The following is a 25,084-nucleotide window of genomic DNA, read 5'->3' as shown; positions in this document are numbered from 1 at the left end:
TATTTGGCTGTATCACTTTATGATCCTGGGAAAACGTTAAAGTGGGCACACTATTTAACAAAGTCAAGACTTTTCAAAAAGCAATGTAATTGAAAATAGTCTACAGTTAAATAGACTTTTAACTTACAGGGAAATGTATTTTGAAAGGAGTAGAAGGATAATTGATTAAGGATATAAAACCATACTTAATGATCTTTCTTTTACCCCTCTTTTTGTTTTTATGCTCACAAGGACACTAGACTGTGCTCTCACTGGCCACTGAGTAATTCATGAGTAATCCACAAGTTGAGAGTCCTAGATTCTGCTTAATGTATAGGTTGTGACACAGGTTTGGAGAAGGACGAACAGATAGGGCCCTGGCTGACCACTCCATGGTCAAAAGTTTTTTGACCATGAACCATATTAATAAATACATTATACACACAACCCATAATGTAAACATTTCATCAAACAGTATGTCCTTGTTACTAAGTGCTGGTTGCAATTCATCAAATTTGAATTTTATGACCCTATTAGGATTGATGGACTGCAGTTAGAAGAAAACACTGCTCTGGACCTCAGGTCTTTTCTGAATTTAACCTTCAACTTCTGGTTTGATCAGAACCAGAAATTGAGGAAGCACTGACTCTGGGACCATGTAGCAGGAGCTCCACTGTACATACACCCTTGATTCTGTGAAATTCCAGCCATGAAATTCAGTAGATGTGAACGATTTTTTTTTTAACTGTCAGTGTTTAAAACGGGTCTTCTTTGCGGCTGTTTCCAGATTTGGCAGTGTGGAGGAACTTTGGAGATTGTTACTTGCTCACATGTTGGACATGTGTTTCGGAAAGCTACACCCTACACGTTTCCAGGAGGCACGGGGCAGATTATCAATAAAAATAACAGACGACTTGCAGAAGTATGGATGGATGAATTCAAGAATTTCTTCTATATAATTTCTCCAGGTTAGCATTATTTTGCATTAGAAACACAAGACAAACTTTCTTGGCCTGATCCTAATGCATTCTGAGGAGAGGTAAGAAGGACTGGAAAAGAAGCTTTGAGCAGAGTTGTTGTAAAGAATAAATGAAATTACATATGGTATAGAAAGTGCTTAGCAAAAGCCTGGTATAATATTTACATCACAGGAGACACAAGAAACACAGGTTCGATCCCTGCATCAGGAAGATCCCCTGGAGAAGGGAACAGCTACCCATTCCAGTCTTCTTGCTTGGAGAATCCCATGAACAGAGGAATATGGTGGGCTACAGTCCATAGGGTCACAGTCAGTCAGACACAATTGAAGTTACATAGCACGCACGAGGGAACAATAATAATACATGATCCAGTATTGCAGAAATTACTGATTTAGCCCAGGTACTTTCCATGTGTTTTTTTTTTTTTTTTTTAACACCTAACTGCAACATTCAACATTTACATGAAATGGTCAAGTATTTCAAGGCCAATGCAAAGCCCTGTATCATGCCTCCAGGAGCTTTTCTCTGTTTTTCAGAGTTTTGTGGCAACAGCTGTTCCATCAACTATAAATCTGCCTGACATTATGATTCTATACTCTTCAGTCACCACAAGACTGTCTGGGGTTGGGGTAGGGGGTGGTTGCACAATTTAGGGAGCCTGTGTGAGAAATACCTGACTGGAAACAATTGCTCTGTTTAACATCTGTTTCATATTTGGGCAAAATTGATCTTTGTTTTTGCCTTAGCAGATATTAAAGTTTTGTGATCCCATGTAACTTACATTTGTATGTATTGGCATGTAAACTGGTCTCATATGAATTTAATTTTTCTTTGGAAAACACATTATTTTCTTGTTTTATACCTTGGGAGGTAGATTTGTGGTATGTCACCAAAATGATATTGCTTTTCCTGTTTGGCTTGTTAGATGCAATATATAAATAGAAATGTATTACCTGACAGAACATTAATAATTCAGTGACTTATTTCTTTTACCAGGTGTTACAAAGGTAGATTATGGAGATATATCATCAAGACTTGGTCTAAGGCACAAACTCCAATGCAGACCATTCTCTTGGTACCTAGAGAATATTTATCCTGATTCTCAGATTCCACGTCACTATTTCTCTTTGGGAGAGGTAAAAAAAAAAAAAATGTATTCTGTGTGGTTCTCACTTATTTGTAAAAAAAGAATAGAGGTTAAACTTCTAACAAGGGAGTACCTGTATGTTAAAATTACTTAAACTCAAGTACAGGAAAGTCCTTGTTAGTTGATGCAGTCTGCCTCATAACTTGAAGTCTTATTAATTTATCATGTTACATTTTATTAAAATAAGGCTCTACCTCTCACCTTTCACAGTTGGACTTTTGTTATATTAGTGTCTTCAATAGACTTATTTTAACAAACTGGTTGATTTAGTTGAAACCATATATTCCTGAAGGTGATATCCTAACATTAACTAGACTGAATCAAAGTTTGAGAAACTTGAAAGTAGAATTGTAAAGAACTAACAAGGAAACTTGAAAGACTGTGTATAAGAAGTTGTGTTTTTAACACCTGTTTATTTTCCTTTCAGAGCCCCAATCTCCATGTGGGCTTGTGGGTTAGCATGCTTACTCTGATGATGACTTTAGTCTTTGCTCTTAGAACTCAGGAGCAAATCTTCTTGAAACCTGAAATAATTTATTTATTAATGCTTATAATTGATCAACACAATTAGCTGTGCTTTTGGAGTTGGATGCCCACAGTGGAGGGTCGGGTTTGAAAGAGGCTTGCCCTTGCACCTTCTGGTATAACTGCCGGGCGGCCTCAGGGAAGCATTTCCTGTGCCCTGTCCTCACTGTGTTCCTAGACTGTCAGTAGCCAATCACTCTGCTTCCCAGCCAAAGCAGTGCTGTGATTAGGAAATCTACATGGGTCCTTCCCTTAGTCCAAGGGTATGATCAAGTCAGGAGTCCCAGTAGTTTCCTAGGGCTGCCGTAGTAAAATACCACAAACTGAGTGGCAGTGGCATAGAACATGGGAAGGTATTGTCTCGCGGTTCTAAGGACGAGAAATACGAGATCAGAGTGTGGGCAGGTTTCTGAGGCCTGTGAGGAAGACTCTCTCCCCTGCCTCGTTCTGGCTTCTGGTGGTTTGCTGACAGTCTGTGGTATTCCGTGGTGTGTGGAAGCATCACCCTGATTTCTGCCTTCGTCTTCACATGGTGGTCTCCTGTGTACACATCTGACTCCAAATCTTCCCTCTTTACTAAGGACACCAATCACACTGGAATAAGGCCTACCCTAATGACCTCATTTTAATTTGACTCCCTCTGTAAAGAACCTGTCTCCAAATGATGTCACATTCTGAGGGTAATGGGGGTTAGGACTCCAACATGTGAATTTGAGGGGACACAGTTCAGTCTATAACAGAGATTGAGCTAGGTGGGGCTGGATTGTAGTTGTATAAAGACTTAGTTCACTTCCAGCTCAGGTATGCTTCTTAGGCCTGGTCTTTCAAAGCTTCTGAGTAATCGCACAGAGGGGTCTCTGTCTCCTCAACCCTGACAGTTTTGCCTTTCTGAGGTTTTGATGTTAGTACTTTAGCCTCTCACCTTTTTCTGTGGGAGGACCAGTCGTTATTTTTTCAAGTCTCTTTCTGGCAGGAATTTGTCTCCTAAGCACCAGGAGATGTGGATGGTTTCTGTTTTAATTTATGGAAGTATCATCGATTTACAATGTTGTGTTAGTTTCTACCGTACAGCAAAGTGATTCAGTGATACATACATGTATATATACATTATTTTTCGTGTTCTTTTCCATTATGGTTTATCACAGGATATTGAATATATGTTCTCTGTGCTCTACAGTTGTTTATCCATTCTATATATAATCGTTTGCATCTACTAATCCCACAGTCTTAATCCATCCCTCTCCCACACCTTCCCCTCGGCAACCACAGATCTGTTCTCTGTGACTGTGAGTCTGTCTGTTGCATAGAACAAACATTTGTGTCATTCATTTGTGTCATATTGTAGATTCCACATATAAGTGATATCATTTGGTATTTGGTTTGATAGTCTCTGCATCCGTCCATGTTGCTGCACATGGCATTATTTCATTCTTTTTTATTCCATTGTATATATCTACCACATCTTCTTTATCTGCTCATCTGTTGAAGGACGTTTAGGTTGCTTCCAGGTCTTAGCTATTGTAAACAGTGCTGCAGTGAACACTGGGGTGCATGTTTTGAATTACAGTTTTCTCCAGATATATGACTAGTAGTGGGATTACAGGATCATATGGCAACTCTATTTTTAGTTTTTCAGGAATCTTCCATAGTAGTATACCAGTTTACATTCCCACCACCAGTGTAGTGAGGGGTCACTTTTCTCCACACCCTCTCCAGCACTTGTTATGACTTTTTAATGGTGGCCGGTCTGACCAGTGTGACGTAGTACCTAATTGTACTTTTGATTTACATTTCCCTAGTAATTAGTGATGTTGAGCATCTTTTCACGTGCCTCTTGGCCATCTGTGTGTCTTTGGAGAAATGTCTGTCTAGGTCTTCTGCACATTTTTTGATTGAGTCGTTTTTTGATAGTGAGCCACATGAACTGTTTGTAAATTTTGGAGACTAAATCCTTTGTTGATGGCATCATGTACAGATATTTTCTCCTATTCTGTGGGTTGTCTTTTGGTTTTGTTTATGGTTTCCTATCTTTAGGTAGGTAGTTGCATTAAAAAATAAAAAACTGCAGTTTGGGTGAAAGTTTGGGATGGAGATCTAAATTTAGGGGTTGTCAGTGTATAGGTGGTTTTTAAAACCACAACTTGATGAGAGCACCTTGGGGTGAGTGAATGTAGATGGACAAGAGGGAAGGAAGGAGGAATAAGACATTTAAAAACTCCACAATTTAGACATTATGAAGATGAGAGGGAATCAGCTAAAAAGATTGAGAAGGAGCAGGCATTAAAATAGGAAGATACCCAGGAGAATGATGTGCCTAGTAAGTGAAGGACTTGCTTTAAGAAAGAGGAAGAGATCAACTGTGTGGAGCACTGCAGAGAAGGGAGGAAGATGAGTCCTGAGAACTGGTCACTGGGTTGGTGAGGGAGACGTTGTCTAGAAGCTCCCTCTCACTGTGTCAGGCGGGTTCCCCTGGAGATGGGGAGGGACAGGATCCCTGATGGCTTCAAAGGAGATCAGGAGAAGAAGTAGAGATGAGAAGCATGGACAAGAAATTGTACTGTAAAGGTGAACAGAGAAGTGAGTGGTAGCCGGAGAAGTAAATGGGGTTAAAGAAGGGCTTTTCTATTTGTTTTTACTAAGATGAAATGGTGCTGATGGCAGTGATACAAAGGAGAAAATTTGAAGATGCTAGAAAAGAGCCACTGATGGCTGGAGTCACATGGAGGGGGGTCGTGGTGAGCTCTGATGCACAAGTAGGGAGGTGGTGGGGGGAGAAGGCAGTCCTCCACTGCACCAGGAAGGAAAGTAGAGGGGTGGGCCCAAGTCAGGTGAACTGTGGGTTGAGGGCTGGAAGCTGGAACTTTGAGGTGGATGTGAGAGGAGGCTGTCTGGTGACTTGATTCTTCAGCTGAACACAAGATTGTGGCCTGAGAGTGAAGGGGGATTGTTGGTGATGGGGGTTTGGGGAAAGAGGGGAAGACATAAAATAGAAATTAATAGGATATGGTGGAGCAAATAGATCACAGGGGGAGCTGCAGGGTGGTGAGGAGCCGCCTGGTCACAGCATCTCCAGAGCCAAGGCAAGCATGGACGCCCATGTCCGTCCTTGGTAGTTACTGAGGCTGCTTCAGGGCTGAAGGGAGCTCCCTGCCTCTGAACTTTGTTGTGATTTAAGGAAGTCACCTCAAACACACGAAGAGTATGTGGAGTTCCTTGCCTCATTAGTGAGCACCTGCTCCCTTTGCTGTAGCCTCATTCTAGTCAAGGAAGGCCCAGCGTGGGTGAGGCCATGGGAAGGCTGTTAGCAGTTGCTTACCTTTAAATGGGGCTTCCCAGGTGGCACTAGTGGTAAATAACCCACCCAACAATACAGGAGATGTAAGAGACTAGGGTTTGATCCCTGGGTTGGGAAGATCCCCTGGAGGACGGCATGGCAGCCCCCTCCAGTATTCTTGCCCAGAGAATCCCATGGACAGAGGAGCCTGGCAGGCTTCAGTTCATAAGGTGGCAAAGAGTCAGACATGACTGAAGGGACTTAGCACAGCACAGCAACTTTTGAGGAGCTTTTTTTTCTTTTCTTTCTTTGAACCGACCCAGTTTTGGACAACACTTAGGCATTGTTAGCTAGGTCAGAATATAGGCGTATTACAAAGAGCCACTTGTCTAACCCACAGTAGCTGATTGCCAAGGCAGGCTTGCCTTTTACCTGCCTCTTGCCAGCTGGCTTTGTGTATAAAGAACAGATTTTACCCTCTCTGGCCTGCTTGTTATTGCCTTAGTAACAGCTGGTTTTAAGCACTTATGCCCTTCATGCCAGGCCACGCTGGCCCGGGTGAAGTGCTGGTGTGGGGACTGGGGTTGTTTATAAGCACCCGCCACAGTGCAGCAGGGCGCTTGTGCTTGTGATCATAGCTCCTCCTGTGTGAGCTTTCCTTCCCCAGAGACTAGAACCTAGCCCATCAAGGATCACTTGTCATCTTATAAGGGCCCAAGGAAACCTGAAGTCAAGGATTTTAGAGCAGAAGGAGAAATCAGGAGGTGTACATTTAGTGTGTCTGGGTTCATAAAATCCCACTCTGTAATTACAGCTCTGGTAGAACCTGAAACTGAATAAATGTGTTTCATGGTGATATCTAATCATTGTTAATGCAGGAGTTGAACTGTCTAAATAGCCACAGAAAGCAAATAATCCAGTCTTTTACAGTTTAACCAGTGCTAAGGACTGACCATTTGCTTTTGCACCCTAAAATTTTCTGAGCATGAACTTTATGTCAAGCACCAGTCTGATGCTTTATGAATATTAACTCATTTTCCCAACACTTCGAGATAGGTGCTATTATCTCCCACTTTACGGGTCAGTCAGTTAAGGCACAGAGAAATGGTTTAAGCAGCATGGCTCAGGCACAGCCACAAAATGGAAGAGACAGGGTTTGAACACAAGCAGTCTGGCGCGAGAGCTTGTGCTTATAACCACTGACACTCATACTCTTCCTCATGTCTAACCAGTGTTACTCATGACTCTCACGGGAGAGAGTGAAAAAGGAAGTCTAGATTCCTTAGTAGTAGATCCCAAAATACCTTTAACTGCTTATACTGTCCCCCCTAATGAGGTGCCAGAATTCTGGAGGAGACTGTAGCAGAAACCGAGAAGCTGAGGCTCTGATTTCTTGCCCAGTTTCATTCACAATCATCAACTTGTAAGGTGGAAAATAACATTTTAGTGACAGCCGTGTACACCTAAGCTAAGGAAGGAAAATCAGCAGCTCTTGTGGGCCTACTGGGTGTCGGTTTCTTCTGGGTCTGGGTCTGTTACCTCGCTTACAAATGAGAAAATGAGATTTTACAGCAACTTCTGCTGATGTCTGATGTCTCTCAAGGTGCCCATTAGAAAGGCAAGGGATAGGGGAGGAGAGGTGGATTTTATGGCCAAAAATATTTAGGAATTGCTGCTCTTTATATCTTACATTCTTCTGTACCTTCAGTCCCCACCCCTACCAAGAATCTATTAAAAGGTTTTGAGAAGTTGTTCAGTAAAGAAAATCTATTTAAATTTGTTAATCCACTTCAGTCACTTGGTCATGTCTGACTCTCTGCGACCCCATGGACTGCAGCATGCCAGGCTTCCCTGTCCATCACCAACTCCCAGAGCTTAAACTCATGTCCATTGAGTTGGTGATGTTAATCCAGTATTTCCTAAACAGACTTGATCACAAAATCCTTTGTTTAATGGCAGATACTGTTGTGCAAATCGTAGTTTTGGGAATCACTGTCTTAGAATACTGACCTGCCAAGGTCACATGGCTAGTAATGAGACCCAGCCCTGCACTTCCCCCAACCCTAAGCTCTCACACCTACCCATCTGCCTCCAGAAACCTTGAAAGTGTGGCCATTGCCCCCAACCGCATACTTCAGATATCATTATGATTTTAAGTGTCAAATTTTGAGTAAACAAGTCTGGTACTTATTTCTATTCTAGTATGAACATTGAAACAAGTACATATCACCACCGTTTCTACCTTCCATAGTTCACTGGAGAGCAGGTGACTGGTTACATAGCCTTAAGGCTGTATATGGAATTACAGTTTTGAACATCTAATCCAGCACTTCTTTAAAAATGTTTGTCCCTAATTTTTTCTTCTTCCAAAGGCTCCAAAATTAACTCCCACCAAACCAGCCGATTAAATAAATGATCTACTGCCTCTTGACATCATAAAGGATAGAACTGTTCCCAAAACTCACCCTTAGTCATCCTGGTTTTTCATGTCCTCAAAAAATCATCTCGCACACTCCATAGGTGAGGTAGCCCACATGTATTCCTACAAAGGAAGAGGATATTCCCTGAAAAGTGTCTTCTCTAGCAATTAGCATATGGAAAAACTGCCTGGAGAGCAGCTCAGAGATGCCACCTACATGTTAAGCCCGACAGAATCCTCTCTGCCCAGGGACCAAGCATCACAGCTGCCCTTCTACAGAAGTGCTTTCTCACTGAGTGTGCGAGGCTTCCCCTATGCTTTTTTGGAGCAGTGCCATCAAGCCCTTGCAGTGGACTGACCACTCAGTCCCTGACCACCCGTCTTAGTGGGGCCACTTCTTGCTGATCAGAGTTCATTGTCACCAAGACAGGTGTTGGGAAGCCGTGGTTTCCAATCCTTGGAGAACTCTACTTCTCACATCTAGTTGTTAGTAGTATTCTCAAGGGATGGAGGCCCAGATCTCTTATGTCAGAAAACAGTCCAGAAATGTTCTTAGAAATGGATGAAATAGTAGAAGATGTTACAGGTAAAACTCATAGAACAATGCCTAGTGCAGAGTAAGTGTATTTTATTTGCTGTAATTGTTAGCAACATCAGTTACGGTAACAACATCGCTTAAGTTGATATAGTTACAGAGTGATAGGAAGTCCAGTTACACTTGGGGAGAATTGTACTTTTAAAATTTTGATTCATACTCAGTTTGGTAAAAGGTAAGTATTTAACCAAAAAATCATCTCATGTGAGAGGGAGAAGCTGACAGTGATGTTGGTTCTTCCCTCATCATTTCTGTGACATTTACCACCTGTCTTCAGAAGCCTCTGTGTCTATATGTGGAGGGAAAAAAATTGAAGAAAATGTAGGACTGGGGATTGGTAACTTTTCAACAGTATAAGGAAATAATCAATTTATATGGATAGATGAGATAAAGACTCATCTTGTCAAAATTAGAACTAAATTTTTTGTCACATAAGAGAGCTGTGATCATCAAGTATTAATTGACTATCCACTGAGGTACAGAAAGATGTCTTTCATGCATATTTGTATCTAAGTATAAAACCTTTTATAAAATCTACTTGTGAGGTAATAGGTTTCTGTTTTAAAATAATGGATAAAAAGATTATGTGTATTATGCAGTAAAAGAATTCCTGGAGACTAATGTGATATGTTATACCCAGGAGTCTCCTCAGAGGCAGGAGTGGCAGGGTTATGTTAAAATGTTCAGGTAAAGAAATGTTAGCATTAAAGATTTGGAAAATCCTGTATTTGCTTGAACTGAGTTTGAGGTTTTGATGGAATAGCCAGATGGAGGAGACTGGTGATAAGGCAGCAGTGCAGATTATTACCATTTGAGTCCACTCTGTGCTGGACTCCAGAATAGGTACATGGATGCCCTGTCTCACCCAGCCTCAGCATAGAGCTGACTAGTCACTCTGAGGAAATTGTCCTCAGAGGGTCTGGATTATTTGGACTTAAACTGAGGCCCTCTCTTAGGCCAAAGCCCCAGTTCTTCTTCTGACCCTCTGGGAATAATAGTTATTCATACTTAGACTACTCTATCTTTATATGAAAAAAAAATGCATCTGGACTTGTTAATGCCTTATTAAAATAGAATAATATGTAGACAGCACATGTTTATGAAAATAAATGAGTTATTTGTGGTTTTAGCTTTACTGCCATGTTATCTATCACACACAACTTTCCATCTACATAACATATAGTTTGTCCCACATTTCTCTTCTGGCTTACCTGCTAATGTATGAGAATAGATTTGGGACTTTACAAATGTCCATTAATTTGCCATATGCTTTTAAACTACTGTGGTTCAGAGAGAAACAAATATCAAGGAACAGTGCTTAAAATATTCTTCCTAATTCTGATGACTGATTCAGCTTTTTACAGTAATTGACAAATATCTAACAGAAGAGTGGTGTTTGCACTGCAGTGTGCTTAGGCTTCCCAGTCAAGCCAAGTTCTAGGTTCTTTGCTTAGAAAATACCCACCTTTAATCTCCTAAGAAGTCATCAAAGTAGTTAACAAAAGTACTGCTCCCTTATCATGGTGGCAAACAGTGTCCACAGGGACACTGCTTTAAAATTATTAGGCAAAGTGGAGCTTACTGAGTTAAATACAAATTCCAGAAGAACAGCTTGGGATAAAAGAAAGAAATAAGAACTTAAAGGATTTCTCCTTGAAACACAAAAATTATTATATAAATAGTTAAGAGCTTTTTAGACCACAGAATCTTAAGGCCATGATGTTCCCCCTGCTCTCAACTCATAGACCCTGCCTCAGGAATTAAAGATTTAGTGGGAAGTTTGAATCAATTTTAGTGTGTGTGTAGATCTGTATGTGTCTGTCTAGTGAACCTCTCTAACTCGTGGTGTTTTCATTATTCATTTTCCCCTAGATACGAAATGTGGAAACAAATCAGTGTCTAGATAACATGGCTAGAAAAGAGAATGAAAAAGTTGGAATTTTTAACTGTCATGGTATGGGAGGTAATCAGGTGAGTATTTCAGTAAAGCTTTAACGTGATACTTTTTGGATTTGTTTTAATCTTCCCTTTTTGTCTCATGATATCATTCAGGAAACATTTTCCTACCTCTAAAGAGCAAATAATAAAGACCTTTAGAAGAATGGAGCCTTCAATCTAATGACTGTTTTTAAAGTGAAACATTTGTAAACGGCCCTTTGTGAGAACCATATTTACATTGTTGTACATGAGATTTATTTTGCCCTTTTTAGTCAAACAGATGACAACCCTTGACAATAAACTCAGTGTATACAGAGAACTTAAGGTCATTTTTTCTTCTCCTCTGCAAAAATAGTGGTGGCTTTTCTGAATCATTTATTCTCTATTATACTAATAAAAGTTCAAAAAGCATTTATTTTCAATACTGGTTTTTTTCCCTGCCAGATCCTTGGGTACATAAAACACTAACTTAACTGTGCTGTGAAAGCTTATACGTGCATTTTTGTTTATCAGGTTTTCTCTTACACTGCCAACAAAGAAATTAGAACAGATGACCTTTGCTTGGATGTCTCCAAACTTAATGGCCCAGTCACAATGCTCAAATGCCACCACCTAAAAGGCAACCAGCTTTGGGAGTATGACCCGGTGGTAAGTTACACTGCAGTTGAAAATAGGAATAAATATAGTAATAAAATTGTGTGTCAAAGGGTGTATACTATATAAAGTACTTTATACCTGAAAGAATGAATTCTTATGGAGTCTGCATACTATAAATCAAATTGTTCTTATACTCCCAAAATTGACAGGAAAAGCAATGTAAATTAAAAAGCACACATGTTGTAATCTGTCCAGTAGTTAAACTAGTGTTGACGCCAGTCCTGGGTCCTCGTGTTACTACAGTCACTCTCCCCTGTGTGTCCTCAAGCTCTGCTGTCCAGTGTGGAGGCAGTGGAACAGTAAGGAGGCTTTTAGAATTACTGAATGAAACATGTAGGTTTCATTAATGAAATTCTCTGGCTCCTCCTGTTTGTCAGTGACTTTATCTTTGCTCTCCTCTGGAGCTGCGCCCCCTCTGCAGCACCCGTGTGTGGTGCTCACAGAGAGGACTCAGAGCCTCTCCAGTGAACCTCCCTTCTGCTCCTCGTACCCAACTAACCTCCCAGCTGATGCTTGTGCTCTCCCGTTCTGGAGCCGGCATCTTCCGGATAGGTTTCTCTGGTTGTTTCTCTTCTGCTCCCAGCACTGGCTTTCTTCTCTTCACGTTGGGACAGACTTTGTTGCTACTTCGTTTTCTACATACCATCCTACTCTTCTCTTGTGTTGTATGACGGCAAGTGAATGGCTGACACTCAGGCCCCTGCTTCTTCAACCCTGGCTCCTGCCTTGGCCTGACACCACAGAAACAGCTCCTGGATACAAAGCCAGAGCTTTTTCATCTCTTGTGCTTAACTTCTCTATAGCATTTATGACTGCTAAGCAGATACTTTTTTAAAATCCTCTTCCTGTTGCCTGTAGATGCACTACTGTTCAGTTTCTCAAATAGCTTTCTCTCTTCGGCTTGCTTGACTCTACTGCTTCATCCTACCCCTTAAATGAGATCCAAACCAAGTTTTGACTTTGGCTGTCTTTTCTCCTTATACTTGTCACATACAAATCGTGGTCTACTTTCATCTTCGACCAGCTATTCCCTGACCATATCCAGTTCTTTCCTACTTTATATTTAAGGTCAGGCTATTCCCTGTGCCTGACAGATCCCACCTGTTCTTGAGGGCCCAGAGTTGACATCACCCTCAGCCAGAAATTAGCTCTGTCTTAATTATAATTGTTTCTGACCCCTATGATTTTGTGCTTCTCTGTAGTTATTAGGTTGGTGAAAAAGTAATTTCGGTTTCAGACTGTGAATTTTAAAACATTACAACTAGGTTCAAACACATCTTTATTAATCAAAATAGAAACCATTACAATCAACACATTTTTGCCAATAAGAAATAAGTTTATTGTAGCATAAAAATCCATGCTTCAGGATTCAACAAACTCTTGGAAAGCATCTTCTGCCTCCTACTGGTTATGGAAGTGTTTTCCCTGCAAAAAGTTGTCGAGATGCCTGAAGAAGTGGTTGTCGGTTGGCGAGAGGTCAGATGAACATGGCGGATGAGGCAAAACTTGGTAGCCGAGTTCATTCAGCTTTTGAGGCCTCAGTTGTGTAACGTGTGGTCAGGCGTTGTCATGGAGAATTGGGCCCTTTCTGTTGACCAATACTGGCTGCGGGTGTTGCAGTTTTCGGTGCCTCTCATCATGGGCTGAGCATACGTCTCAGATGTAATGGTTTTGCCAGGATTCAGAAAGAAGTGGATCAGACCGGCAGCAGACCACCAATCAGTGACCATAACCTTTTTTTGGTGCAGGTTTGGCTTTGGGGAGTGCTTTGGAGTTTCTTCTCGATCCAGCCACTGAGCTGGTCATCTCCAATTGTCATATAAAATACACTTTTCATTGCACTTCCCAATCTGATCAAGAAATGTCGTTGTTGCATAGAATAAGAGAAAAAGACACTTCAAAATAACTTCTTTTGATTTGCGGTAAGCTCATGAAGGCACCCCTTATTGAGCTTTTTCACTTTTCCACTTTGCTTCAAATGCCGAACGACCATAGAATGGTCGTCATTTTCTTCAGCAGCTTCTCATGTAGTTGTTAAGAGGATCAGCTTCGATGATCCTCTCAATTGGTGTCATCAACTTCTGATGGCCAGCCACTGCATTCCTCTTCAAGGCTGTTGTCTCCTTTGCAAAACTTCTTGAACCATCACTACACTATATGTTCATTAGCAGTTACTGGGCCAAATGCCTTGTTGATGTTGCAAGTTGTCTGTGCTATTTTACAACCCATTTTGAACTTGATTAAGAAAATCGCCTGAATCTGCTTTTTGTCTAATATCATCTCCCTATTCTAGAATAATATAAAATACACAGCAAGTAATAAGCCATTAGCAAACAGAGCAAGAAGTGTGCTTTAAAAAGATTGTATTCTCATAACATAAAGTTCAACAATGCAATCACAGTTACTTTTGCACCAACCTTAATATTTGTCTATCAGTCTTTTTCTCCTCTATTAGTTGGATCCTAGAGGACAGAGACCATGTTTTATAATTCCTGGGTCTCCCTTCACAGTATCAAACTACAGTTTATATATATATATATACACACACACACACATATATGTATGTATGTGTACAGTAGCTCAGTTAATATGACTGTTGGAAATGGACTGAATATTCTGTTCTGGAGTTTTCTATGGTGCATGCTGCTGCCATGTTGGGTGTAGCCGCCCCAGGTACTGCAGGATATATGGCATCTCTGACTCCAGACAGTGAATACCAGTGGCACCCCACAGTCATCATGAAACCAAAATATTTTTAGAAGCCTCCCAATTGTATATGTTCATTGAAAAATAGTATATTTAAATAGGTAACAGAAACCTATTTATAGTAGCATGAACAAATAGTGGGTTTTTTCCCTTAAGTCTGGAGGTAAGTGGCTTCTGATGTGGATTCAGTGACACAGTGCTGTCAGGGGTAACATTGCAGCAGTATTCTTGTCCGTTTTCTTGTGGCCACTAGAAGGTGTCACTCCCAGATCAAGGCAAGAAGAAAAGATGACTGGTATGCTGCTCCTTGAATTCCTCTTTATCAGGAAAGCCAAAGCTTTTCCTGGATCCTCCACAGCAGTCTTTGCTAGGTCTCACGGGCTAGAACTACTTCTCAGAGTGAGAGGCTGGAAAAGCAGGCATTTGCTTTTCCAGTCTTTATGGTATGATGTAGCTGGGAGGCAGCGTGTGGGAATGGCTTTTGGCAGACTGTGTGTAACCTATACAGTCTACCACAACGGTTTTTCAAAAAGCAAATGTTTGATTAGAAATTAAGGTGCTTGAGTTGATTTATGATACTTTGAAAGAACCAGTTACCAGTGTAAAGTTTTAAAAACCCCTGGAGCATTTTGCAAGCAGGCTGGGTTTTCTCGGAGGCAGGCTCTACTCTGAGGTCAAGCTTAGCGTTCAGGATGTTTATTAGGGAGCACTCTTTAGATCAACACCTGTGAAAAGGGAGATGGCAGAACTGGGCAGAGGAGGAGTTAGGCTGTAGCGGGGCTCTCACGACTTGGCTTACTGCACAGACGGCCCGTCAGAGTTCTGCCTCCAGTTGAAAATAGCAATCTGGAAAAATAACATTTACGTCAGTAGTGTATCATCTAAACCTAAAGTTGTGAAATCTTAGATTTCAAAGGAATCCTAGAAATAAAACTCAGGACCTTGTTTAATACATGCAAATATTGAAGCCGGGAATAGAAATTAATTGCCCAGGGTCACCCAGCAGGTAAACAGTGCTACCAGATCTCAGACAGACCTGGGATTCTTGAACAAGGATTCTTTGCATGATACCATACTATCTTTTATTAAATATGTATATTCTGACATCTTTTAAGTCTTGTTTATATTACATATTGCAGAGTTTATGATACTTGGCTCTTTTTGCTTTGACTGCTTGTACCTGTCCTTTCTGGAATGAAAATGTAGATCTTATCACAGTTGCATTTAGAGGCAGGGAGCAGCAGATTTTTTATGCAGTGATAACTATAGCTTAATCCTCCTTTCAGAGGTTCAGTTAGTCCACTGCCTTTTTCTGTGCAGATGCTGGTACAGTGACCACGAGCCCCAGAACTCTGTCCTGCGGTCAGCAGCCAGGTCTCCTGAAGGGAGTGGCAGCCCCCTGAAATTATGGGGATTCTGTCTTAATTTTGAGTAGTTAAATACCCAGTATGGATCAATAACCTCTTTGTTAACAAGCTTATTTTAATGATTCTAAATAAGTGAAATAATGCATTTTTTTTACTTTTATTAATACTGACAATGGGCCTGATGAAGGTGGCCACCCTTTGAAGGGCCTGTGGAATGTTTGAGGGGTTCTTTTTAAAGTGCTCTGTTTTCGTCCTACACACGACCAAAGGCCTTGGGAGCAGTGGTATGTGTGGGGACCTTCGGCTCTCAGGGCTGCCAGACCGTCCACAGCTGCTCAGAACGCTGTGGAACGTTCCGACAGCGAGCGACTCTGAGCTGGCCGTGCTCTCTGCACACTGTCTTAATGTTTCTTCACACCTTGAGAAGTATGTCTCCCCATTTCATCGATAAGGAACCTGGGGCTCAGAGAGGTTTTTGCTTTGGGGTGTGTCATTGGTATGTGACAAATCTGGGGTTCACTCTAGAAATGTCTGCAGAGCCCATCCCCTCAACCCATAAACTACACAGCATGTGCATAAAAGTAAAACCAGCCACAGCCATGCTGACTCTTCCAGGTCTTACTGAAGCATTTATAAGGATTAAGTGTCTAATCCTGAAGTCAGTGTTGATAGTAAACTGTGACATCTGCGAATGTGCACTGCCCTTTGTCAACTTCTGCTTGGGCCACAATACAGAAGAAATGACTGAAAGCTAAGATAGCTGTGTTGTAGACAGTCATCAGGTTTTGCTAGGTTTGAAGTTCAAATAGGTACAAAAGAGGCCTTGTAAGAAAAACACCAATACAGTATATTAACACACGTATATATGGAATTTAGAAAGATGGTAACGATGATAGCCTATATGCAAGACAGCAAGAGAGACACAGATATATAGAACAGAGTTTTGGACTCTGTGGGAGAAGGCAAGGGTGGGATGATTCGCAGTGAAACATGTCTATTACCACATGTGAAATAGATGACCAGTCCAGGTTCGATGCATGAAACGGAGGGCACTCAAAGCTAGTGCACTGGGACAACCCAGAGGCATGGGGTGGGAGGGGGGTTCAGGATGGGGGACACATGTACACCCGTGGCTGATTCGTGTCAATGTATGGCAGAACCACCACAAGATTGTAAAGTAATTAATTAGCTTTCCTACATAGTTGCTTTGGAGTTCTTCACCTGACCAGGGTTTGGTATCACATTGATTAGTATGGTCAGTATGTGTCTCTTAATGCCCATCTGTCCTTTTTTATTTTTTTTTAATTTTCCTAAAAATCAACATGATAGCATCAGGTCTGGAACGCAGACAAGTAGAGAGGAAGATACATAGTCACATCTGTCAGCCACTTATTAAAGACTGTTTTATAAATCTTATGAGTTAAGTCTTCAGAAAGACCTGAGTTTCCAAGAACTTAAAGTTTGGAATCGGAGTTAATTTGAACAGCCTTCTCATGGGAAAATGAAGCAGTTTTGAAATGCCTTTTGGAAAACAGAGGATCCTAAATTGGGAATCACTAATAAGATCTTTTTTTTTTTTTAAGGCAATCAAAGCACAAAAAGGGATTTTCCCACAGTATTGCAGAGCTTACGGCAGAATTGGGATTTAGAATTGAGGTCATCTGATCGCAGCTCTAGCATAATCCACTGTAGTCCCCATGCCTCCCCCCAGCGTTGCTGTCTTTAACATAGATAATCTATTTCATATTGCAAAACAAACACTTTTCTACAGAGGAACTTCATAATCACAAATAAGGTGTCGGAGGTGCTTTGGCTTCTGTTTTCCACGTTCACATTAAGACTTGTTCCCTGTCTCTTTCAGAAGTTGACCCTGCAGCATGTGAACAGTAACCAGTGCCTGGACAAAGCCACAGACGAGGACAGCCAGGTGCCCAGCATCAGAGACTGCAGCGGAAGCCGATCCCAGCAGTGGCTTCTTCGGAACGTCACCCTTCCAGAAATATTCTGAGACCAAATTTACAAAAAAAGGAAAACGTAAGGACTGACTGGGCTACCTCAGCATACATTTCTGCCACATTCTTAAGTAGCAAAAAAAGGAAAAGTGCTTTCCTTCTGCAGGATGTAAGGTTTATCAGCCATTAAAACTTTATAGACTGCCCTCGCTTCCACTAGCTGTGAACCAGCCTTCCTGTCCCAGGACGTGCAACTACGTAGTAGCGAGACTGTGCACACTGATGTTTACAAGATTGAAAGAGTCGGTCATCAAGAATCCTCGTAAAGAATACTCAGACTGAAACAGTCTGCGAACTGTGCTTTCCAGAGAGCTGCGCCTTTTATGGTTTGCGTGCACAGCAGTGAGTTCCGCTGACTGTGCTGTCATAATGAAGAGACGTCTAAGATTTTTTTTCTGATTAGAACTGGTAGCCAGTATATTAAATACTGATATAAAAATAAATGAACTGGAACCAGATTCAGAATCATGAAAACATTTTTACAATTTAAAAAACAAACTATATTAAACAGGGTTTAAAGGAAATTAAAACAGAACTATGAAAAGTACAATTTGTTATAGTATAGTATCAAATTTCTATATAGATTTTATACCTCAGTGGGGAAAAATAACTGATTCCAATGACATTCATTCTGTTTTCATCTGTGATAGTCATGGATGTTTTTTTTTCCTTGGGGTGCTGAAATTGAGCTGAAAAAAGTGGCTCTTTGAACGTAGTTTTAATTGCTTTCTACAGGTTTTTTTTTTTTTGGTTTGTGGGCTGTTGGAATTGTAATTTTTAATTGCCTTCAAAAAATGGAGATTTAAAGTGGTGTCTGGTCTCGGTGAACAAGTTAGATATCTCAGTTGCTCTTGGGTCAACTGGCTTACAGACTTTGCTCACACACACACAAATTTCTTATTAGAGTTTCAACTTCCTAACTTGATTCAACTGATTATGCTTACTTAACACCCAAGATTCATACTACTGTACTACAGATTTGTTTTCACAGCAATAAATCTTCTGTTTTTGTTTATGATTCCACTCAACAAAAGGCCTGCAGAAGTGATGTATTTGGAGATGATACGTTTGATGGTTTTTGGAAAAATTTTTTCACTCCATATTTGGATGTGCTTCCTTGTCAAGTGCATATTTAGATTAGGTTCTTGAATTGTAATGTTGATCTGCTTTTTTTTTTTTTTTTTAATAAAATCCGACTGAAAATGTTTAATTGGCATTTTTTAATGAGTTAACCAAAGAAGTGCAGCTATTATTCCATATTATTAGGCCTGCATTTCTTCCCTAAATTCCACTTAGGGTAAATCGGTTTTCTTGTTCCAGTTTTAAATACAAGATAACCTGAGGATCAATTAAAAGTTGAGTATCACTTAAATTAGTGTTTTAATCTCATGGAAAGAAAATCTAATTGTAACATTTTTCCTGGTATGTGAGGCAATCTGTTGGCAAAAATTACATGTATTTGCCTTCCTATTTGTAAGATTATATTTAATGATATTCTTTTCTTTATCAGAGACTCTCACTGCAGGCAGTGCTATTTCTTGTGCCTAAGACTATTTCTGAAAGTTGCATCACTAATGATACTTGCCGAGTTGAGTGTGCAGAAAGTTTCTCATACCATATTCAAGTTAATACCAAGCACATGTGGCCGCTGTAGAGTGAAGCTGTAGTACAGAATGCGTAAATTCTGTCCCCAGGAAATCTGAGATAAAGCAAGTGCTGGCTGGGGTTTTTCCCCTACTCCATGAGCTGTGTTCATTCTCTCTTTGGTAGGCCTTATGCTTGAATAAATCGGATGTCTAATCAGTAAATTATTTTCATGCTCAGAATTTCAGGATTTTGTACCTAGTGTAGGTTGGTCTTATTTCTTACTGTAAGAAAACTTATCAACAATGTGATTTAAGGTTGTGTTGTGTTTTTTTTTAAGAGGGGGATGTGAGTGATTTCATTCATGGGTACTTTTAGAACCTGATAGATAATCCCATTGCCTTTATTTTTCTAATTAAAGAATTCCTAAATACTTTGAAAAATACAAAATATTCCTGAATAGTTGTGCCTTATATTGGTTTTATTTGAAGTTAAAAATGGATCCCTATTGTTTATAGCTATTTGTAGATTAGGCAGTGTGGTACTCACTGTTGTAAAAATTAAATTGGGAAGAAAGGAATGAATGAAAAAGACAATGAAAAGATTTGATTATTGACAGTGAATAATTCATAAATGTGACAGTTAAGGATAATTCAGATCTCACAAATCTGTTCACCCTACTCTAGTCCCAACCCATTTTAATATGTCTTTCTGGTCTAATTGGGATCTTGAAAAATAGTACTTTGTTCACCATTCTGCAAATAAGAGGCAGCATGTAGGCCATGTCCTCATTTCCCTGTTCTACATTCATTTGAAAAACAAAGGTTCCTCTGTAAAGATTTGGTGCTGTCTCCATTTTTCAAGAACTATACCAAGAAAAAATTTAAATCCAGAGCTACATATTCTTCAAAGGAGAAGGAAATCAGAAAGAAGGTAGTATTTCTGAGGTGATAACTGTGAAAAAAAGTATACAAAAGGTGAATCCCTTTTTACTCTGGAAAATCAGATGTCTTATAACACTGCTCATACTGTCTGATTTCTTGAAGTGTGCTTGATAAACCTACCAGAACTACCAGTTTTGGGGGACGTGAGGCAACTCAGTTGTACTGTCTATACACTAGCCACAAACAATTGAGAATTAAACTTTAAATATGCAGTTTATCATCGAAGTCAAATACCTTAAAAGCAATTAACAGATGTACAAGCCTTTTACCCAGAAAACTACAAAACACTGCTGAGAGAAACTAGAATACTTTAGTTTCTACAGAAAACTGTAATCAATATGTTCACAGATTGAAAAACTACATACTGTTAAGATCTCGGTTGGCCACAAATTGATCTACAGAATCAATGATGTTAAAATATGAGGCTTTCTTGTAGAAACTGGCAAATGTATATATGCTATGCTATGCTAAGTCGCTTCAGTCGTGTCCGACTCTGTGCGACCCCATAGACGGCAGCCCACCAGGCTCCCCCGTCCCTGGGATTCTCCAGGCCAGAACACTGGAGTGGGTTGCCATTTCCTTCTCCAATGCATGAAAGTGAAGAGTGAAAGTGAAGTCGCTCAGTCGTGTCCGACTCTTAGCGACCCCATGGATTGCAGCCTAACAGGCTCCTCCGTCCATGGGATTTTCCAAGCAAGAGTACTGGAGCGGGGTGCCATTGCCTTCTCCGAAATGTATATATGGAAATGGAATAGACCCAAAAGAGCCAAGAAAATCATGAAGAAGGAAGAAAAAAAAGTTGGAAGACTTTATACTACTTGATTGTGTGACTTGCTTTAGAGCTACAGAAATGAAGAGAGTGTGATACTAAAGTTAGGACAAAAAGATCAGTGGATGGAACAGACTCCAGAAATAGATCCACACATCATTACTGACTTTTCAACAAACAATTCAGTAAGTAAGGGGGAAGTGTTTTCATTTGGAGCTGGAATAATGATACCCATGAGATAATGAGAAAACACCAAACACTGATGCTTTCACACAACCTACACTTACTCAGAATGGATCACAGATCTAAATGAACGAGAAGGGTAGAGCAAATCTGGAGGGAAACAGAATATCTCCATGACTCTTAGAATAGGCAGATACTTCAGGACACAAGAGATGTTAACCATAAAAGATAAAAACTGATAAATTTAACCAAAATTATGGGACTTCGCTGGTGGTCCAGTGGTTAACGCTGTGCTTCCACTGATGGGTTTCATCCCTGATCAGGGAAGTAAAAGCCTACATACCACACAGTGTGACCAAAAAAATAAACTTTACCAAAATTAAGCCTTTCTCGTCAAGAAGATGCTATTAAAGTGAAAAGGCGAGCTATGGCCAAGGAGAAAATACTTGTAATACATACAAATGACAAGGGATTTGTACACAGGAAAACAAGTTTTAAGAGCCATTGCAAAAGCAACACAATATAAAAATTAGTGACTTGAATACACACTTCACAGAAGCTGTTCTGATGTACAATTAGCACAGGAAAAGAAGCCCAACATCAGAGAACAAAACGAAACCAGAAGGAAACAGCACTGCATACCTGCTGAATAGTGAGAATGTGGAGCAACTGTGCAAGCGTCTTGATATTGTCACCTTGGAATACAGCTTGCCAGCTCCTCATAAAGGTAAATATACGCTTACTCACTGACTCCACTTCCACAGATACAACCAAAAGAAACAAAGGCTTGTACCCACAGTACGATTTGTGCAAGAATATTCTCATAGTTCCAAACTGGGAACTACCCAAATACCCATCCACAGATTAGTGAATAATCAAAATAAAGGTATATTTAAGGGCTTCCTGGTGGCTCAGATAGTAAAGAAGCAGCAGCCTGCAATGCAGGAGACCCAGGTTTGATCCCTGGGTTGGGGAGATCCCCTGGAAAGGAAAATGGCAACCCACTCCAGTATTTTTGCCTGGAGAATTCCATGGACAGAGGAGCCTGGGGGCTGCAGTCCATGGGGTTGCAGAGTTGGACACAACAACTAACATACACTGAGATATCAGTCTGCAATTTTAGAAAGTGAATTTCTGGTAGAACAGGGATAAGTCTAAAAAGTGTTGAACAAAGAAAGCTTGATACATTATTTCAAGTTCAAGGACAGGCAAAACAAAACTAGGGTGGTAACCTCTGGATGACCATAGGGTGGAAATGAGCATGAGAGAACTTTCTGGAATGATGGAAGTATTCTATAAATTGGTTTACATAATGGTAATATGCATAAACATTCAAAATTTGTTGAGCTATATACGTACGTATATGCATTTATTACATGTAAATTAGAAAATATGGAAAATCCCTAAAGTCTGGGGGGGGGAAATGGGGAAAAAGGATACATAAACTTGAGCCACAAATATACTGCTGCATATGAAGGCCTTTCCTCTCCAAGGATGAACTGTATTAGGTTGGTGTAAAAGTAATTGCAGTTTTTGCATTGTTGAAATTTGTCCTTTGATATCAGAATACATTCTTAAATAAATGTGGTTGTTTATACTGAAACTCCAATACTTTGGCCACCTCATGCAAAGAGTTGACTCATTGGAAAAGACCCTGATGCTAGGAAGGATTGGGGGCAGGAGGAGAAGGGGACGGCAGAGGATGAGATGGCTGGATGGCATCACCGACTCAATGGAGATGAGTTTGAGTGAGCTGCAGGAGTTGGTGACCACACGTTACACAACTGAGGCCCCAAAAGCTGAATGAATCCGGCTACCAAGTTTTGCCTCATCCGCCATGTTCATCTGATCTCTCGCCAACCGACTACCACTTCTTCAAGCATCTTGACAACTTTTTGCAGGAAAAACGCTTCCACAACCAGCAGGATGCAGAAAATGGTTTCCAAGAGTGTGTTGAATCCCGAAGCACAGATTTTTATGCTACAAGAATAAACTTACTTCTCATTGGCAAAAATGTACTGACTGTAATGGTTCCTATTTTGATTAATAAAGGTATGTTTGAGCCTAGTTACAATGATTCAAAATTTACAGCCCGAAACTGCAATTTTGTTTGCACCAACCTAATAGTTACCAGAGTTTGGGGAGTAGGAGCTTAGGTCTTGTGCCTAAACAAAGTTGGAGAATTAAAGATCTGCATAAAGCTGGGACAGTCAGAGGAGTTACATCTACAAGCAAAAGGACGGGTCAGGAAGTCTGCCGCTTTGTGAAGGAAATCAAAGGGGAATTGACTAATTCTGTCCCTTCTTCAAGTGTAAATGGTGAGAGGACGATGCCACCTCTGTAATAAGGAGGCCTGCTTTTACATAGATCAGTAGTTTAATGACAATCATATATGAGGTAGATTTATGGCACTTGCTGGAAATCATTAGGATACAAGTCTTTTTGAAAAAATCCAATCCCCTACCCTCCTACAAATTATGAAATCATTATCAAAAAGAGGAAATAAGCCCCCAAAGTGAATGCTTAAACATTTTTTTTGCTGGACCTCCCGTCACAAACACATCAAAATTACAACTACATATAGAGCAACTCCCACTGAAATCAACCTGGGGACTAACAGAACAGCTCCTCTACAACCAAGGCTGTAAAGAGAGACCCCCACAGCCTGGTAAGAAGGGAAGAGAGGCAATCTGGTGGAGACCTGCACCCCTGGTGGGGGGCACAGAGGAGGAGGGGGGAAATCACAGGCTCAGGGATCCTCCCTGGGGAGTGAGGAGTTCCGGTCACATAATAGGCATCCCAGCCCTCAAGTCTGACACCAGGAAGATAAGCCCTCTGCATTGGTCTGAACACCAGTGGGAGTTAACTAAGGACTACAGGAAAGGGAGATTGCCATTCTTGAAAGAGCACACATGATCTTGCTTACTCCTGATCACAGTGTGAAGGCTGCAGGTGGAGAAGTTCTGGGGTTCTGGCCAGCTTGCGGGGACCATCCCAGCACACCGCTGAGCCCCCACTGGGCTCTTGCTCCAGCCCCTCTTCCTCTGGTGCAGCTCCCCACTAAGGCAGAAGCTGCCATTTGCAGTGAGTGTGTGCACACCTAGAGATAACGGGTCAGCTCAGACCCCAGCCTTACCTCTGACCAGAGTGGAGACAGCTATTGCCAGTGAGCCTTTGGCACATACACACAGGAGAGAGTGAAGTTAGCTCCAGGGCAGACAAGCATTGCTGGAGCACGTGTCTTCAGGCACACATGGAGGGAGCTGAGCCAGCTTAGTGGTGTGGCGTCAACCCCTCCTTCCTCTGCCCAGCCTCTCACCAAGGCATGCACACCAGGAGAAACGTGAAACAAGTACAGAAGTGTATCCTCAAGTTCTCAGGCACGTCCTAAACTGAGATGGAGATTGTCATCACACCTGGGAGAAACCCATCTCCCTTGGGGCTCCAGCTCCACCCCCGGAGGCCCCAGCCCTGGTCCCAAGAGGGCAGTGACGGCCACTGAGCATCGGAGAAGCCCCAGCTGGCACCTGGCTCTAAACCTTCCAAATCCAGTCTCAGCTCCCACCAAAGGGGTGGCTCCCAGCACACCCTGAGCAGAGAGGCAGCTCAGGCTCAACTGAGAACTGGCTCTCCCCCAAAACTACTGGGCACATGCAGACTGCATAGGATGTTCCCATATAAAGACACATCTTCAGAGGACTTCCCTGGTGGTCCAGTGGTTACAATCTGCACTCCCAATGCAGGGGGCTGAGGTTTGATCCTGGGTCAAGGAACTAGATCCCATGTGCCACAACTAAAAATCCTGCGTGCCACAACTAAAAATCCTGCACGCCACAACTAAGAGCTGGTGCAGCCAAATAAATACACACACACACACACACACACACATTTTTTAAAAAGGACACACCTTCAAGACCAGGATATGTAACTGCTTCACCTAATTTCATAAAGACATGGAAAGTTAAAATAATGATACAGGGGCGTGTGTCCAAAAGATGCATCCCA

The 25,084-nt window shown here is 41.2% G+C and overlaps 1 protein-coding gene across 10 annotated transcripts in view; it reads left to right on the top strand.

Moving 5' to 3' along the window:
• The window catches only part of GALNT1 (polypeptide N-acetylgalactosaminyltransferase 1), a 123,287-nt gene extending 103,642 nt beyond the window's left edge, over positions 1 to 19,645 (top strand). For 9 of the 10 annotated variants that reach the window (XM_059880752.1, XM_059880753.1, XM_059880759.1 and 6 more), the window contains 5 exons: positions 767 to 947; positions 1,956 to 2,095; positions 10,792 to 10,890; positions 11,371 to 11,505; positions 17,449 to 19,645. In XM_059880752.1, the coding sequence (XP_059736735.1) occupies positions 767 to 947; positions 1,956 to 2,095; positions 10,792 to 10,890; positions 11,371 to 11,505; positions 17,449 to 17,595 (702 nt within the window). In that variant the 3' untranslated portion in view covers positions 17,596 to 19,645. 10 annotated transcript variants of the gene reach the window in all.
• Positions 19,646 to 25,084: the final 5,439 nt, after the last annotated feature.

Source organism: Bos taurus, chromosome 24, assembly GCF_002263795.3.
Source record: "Bos taurus isolate L1 Dominette 01449 registration number 42190680 breed Hereford chromosome 24, ARS-UCD2.0, whole genome shotgun sequence".
NCBI classification, from domain to species: Eukaryota; Metazoa; Chordata; class Mammalia; order Artiodactyla; family Bovidae; genus Bos; species Bos taurus.
Note: the sequence above shows the minus strand (reverse complement) of the source record. Positions and strands in the feature narration are given on the sequence as shown.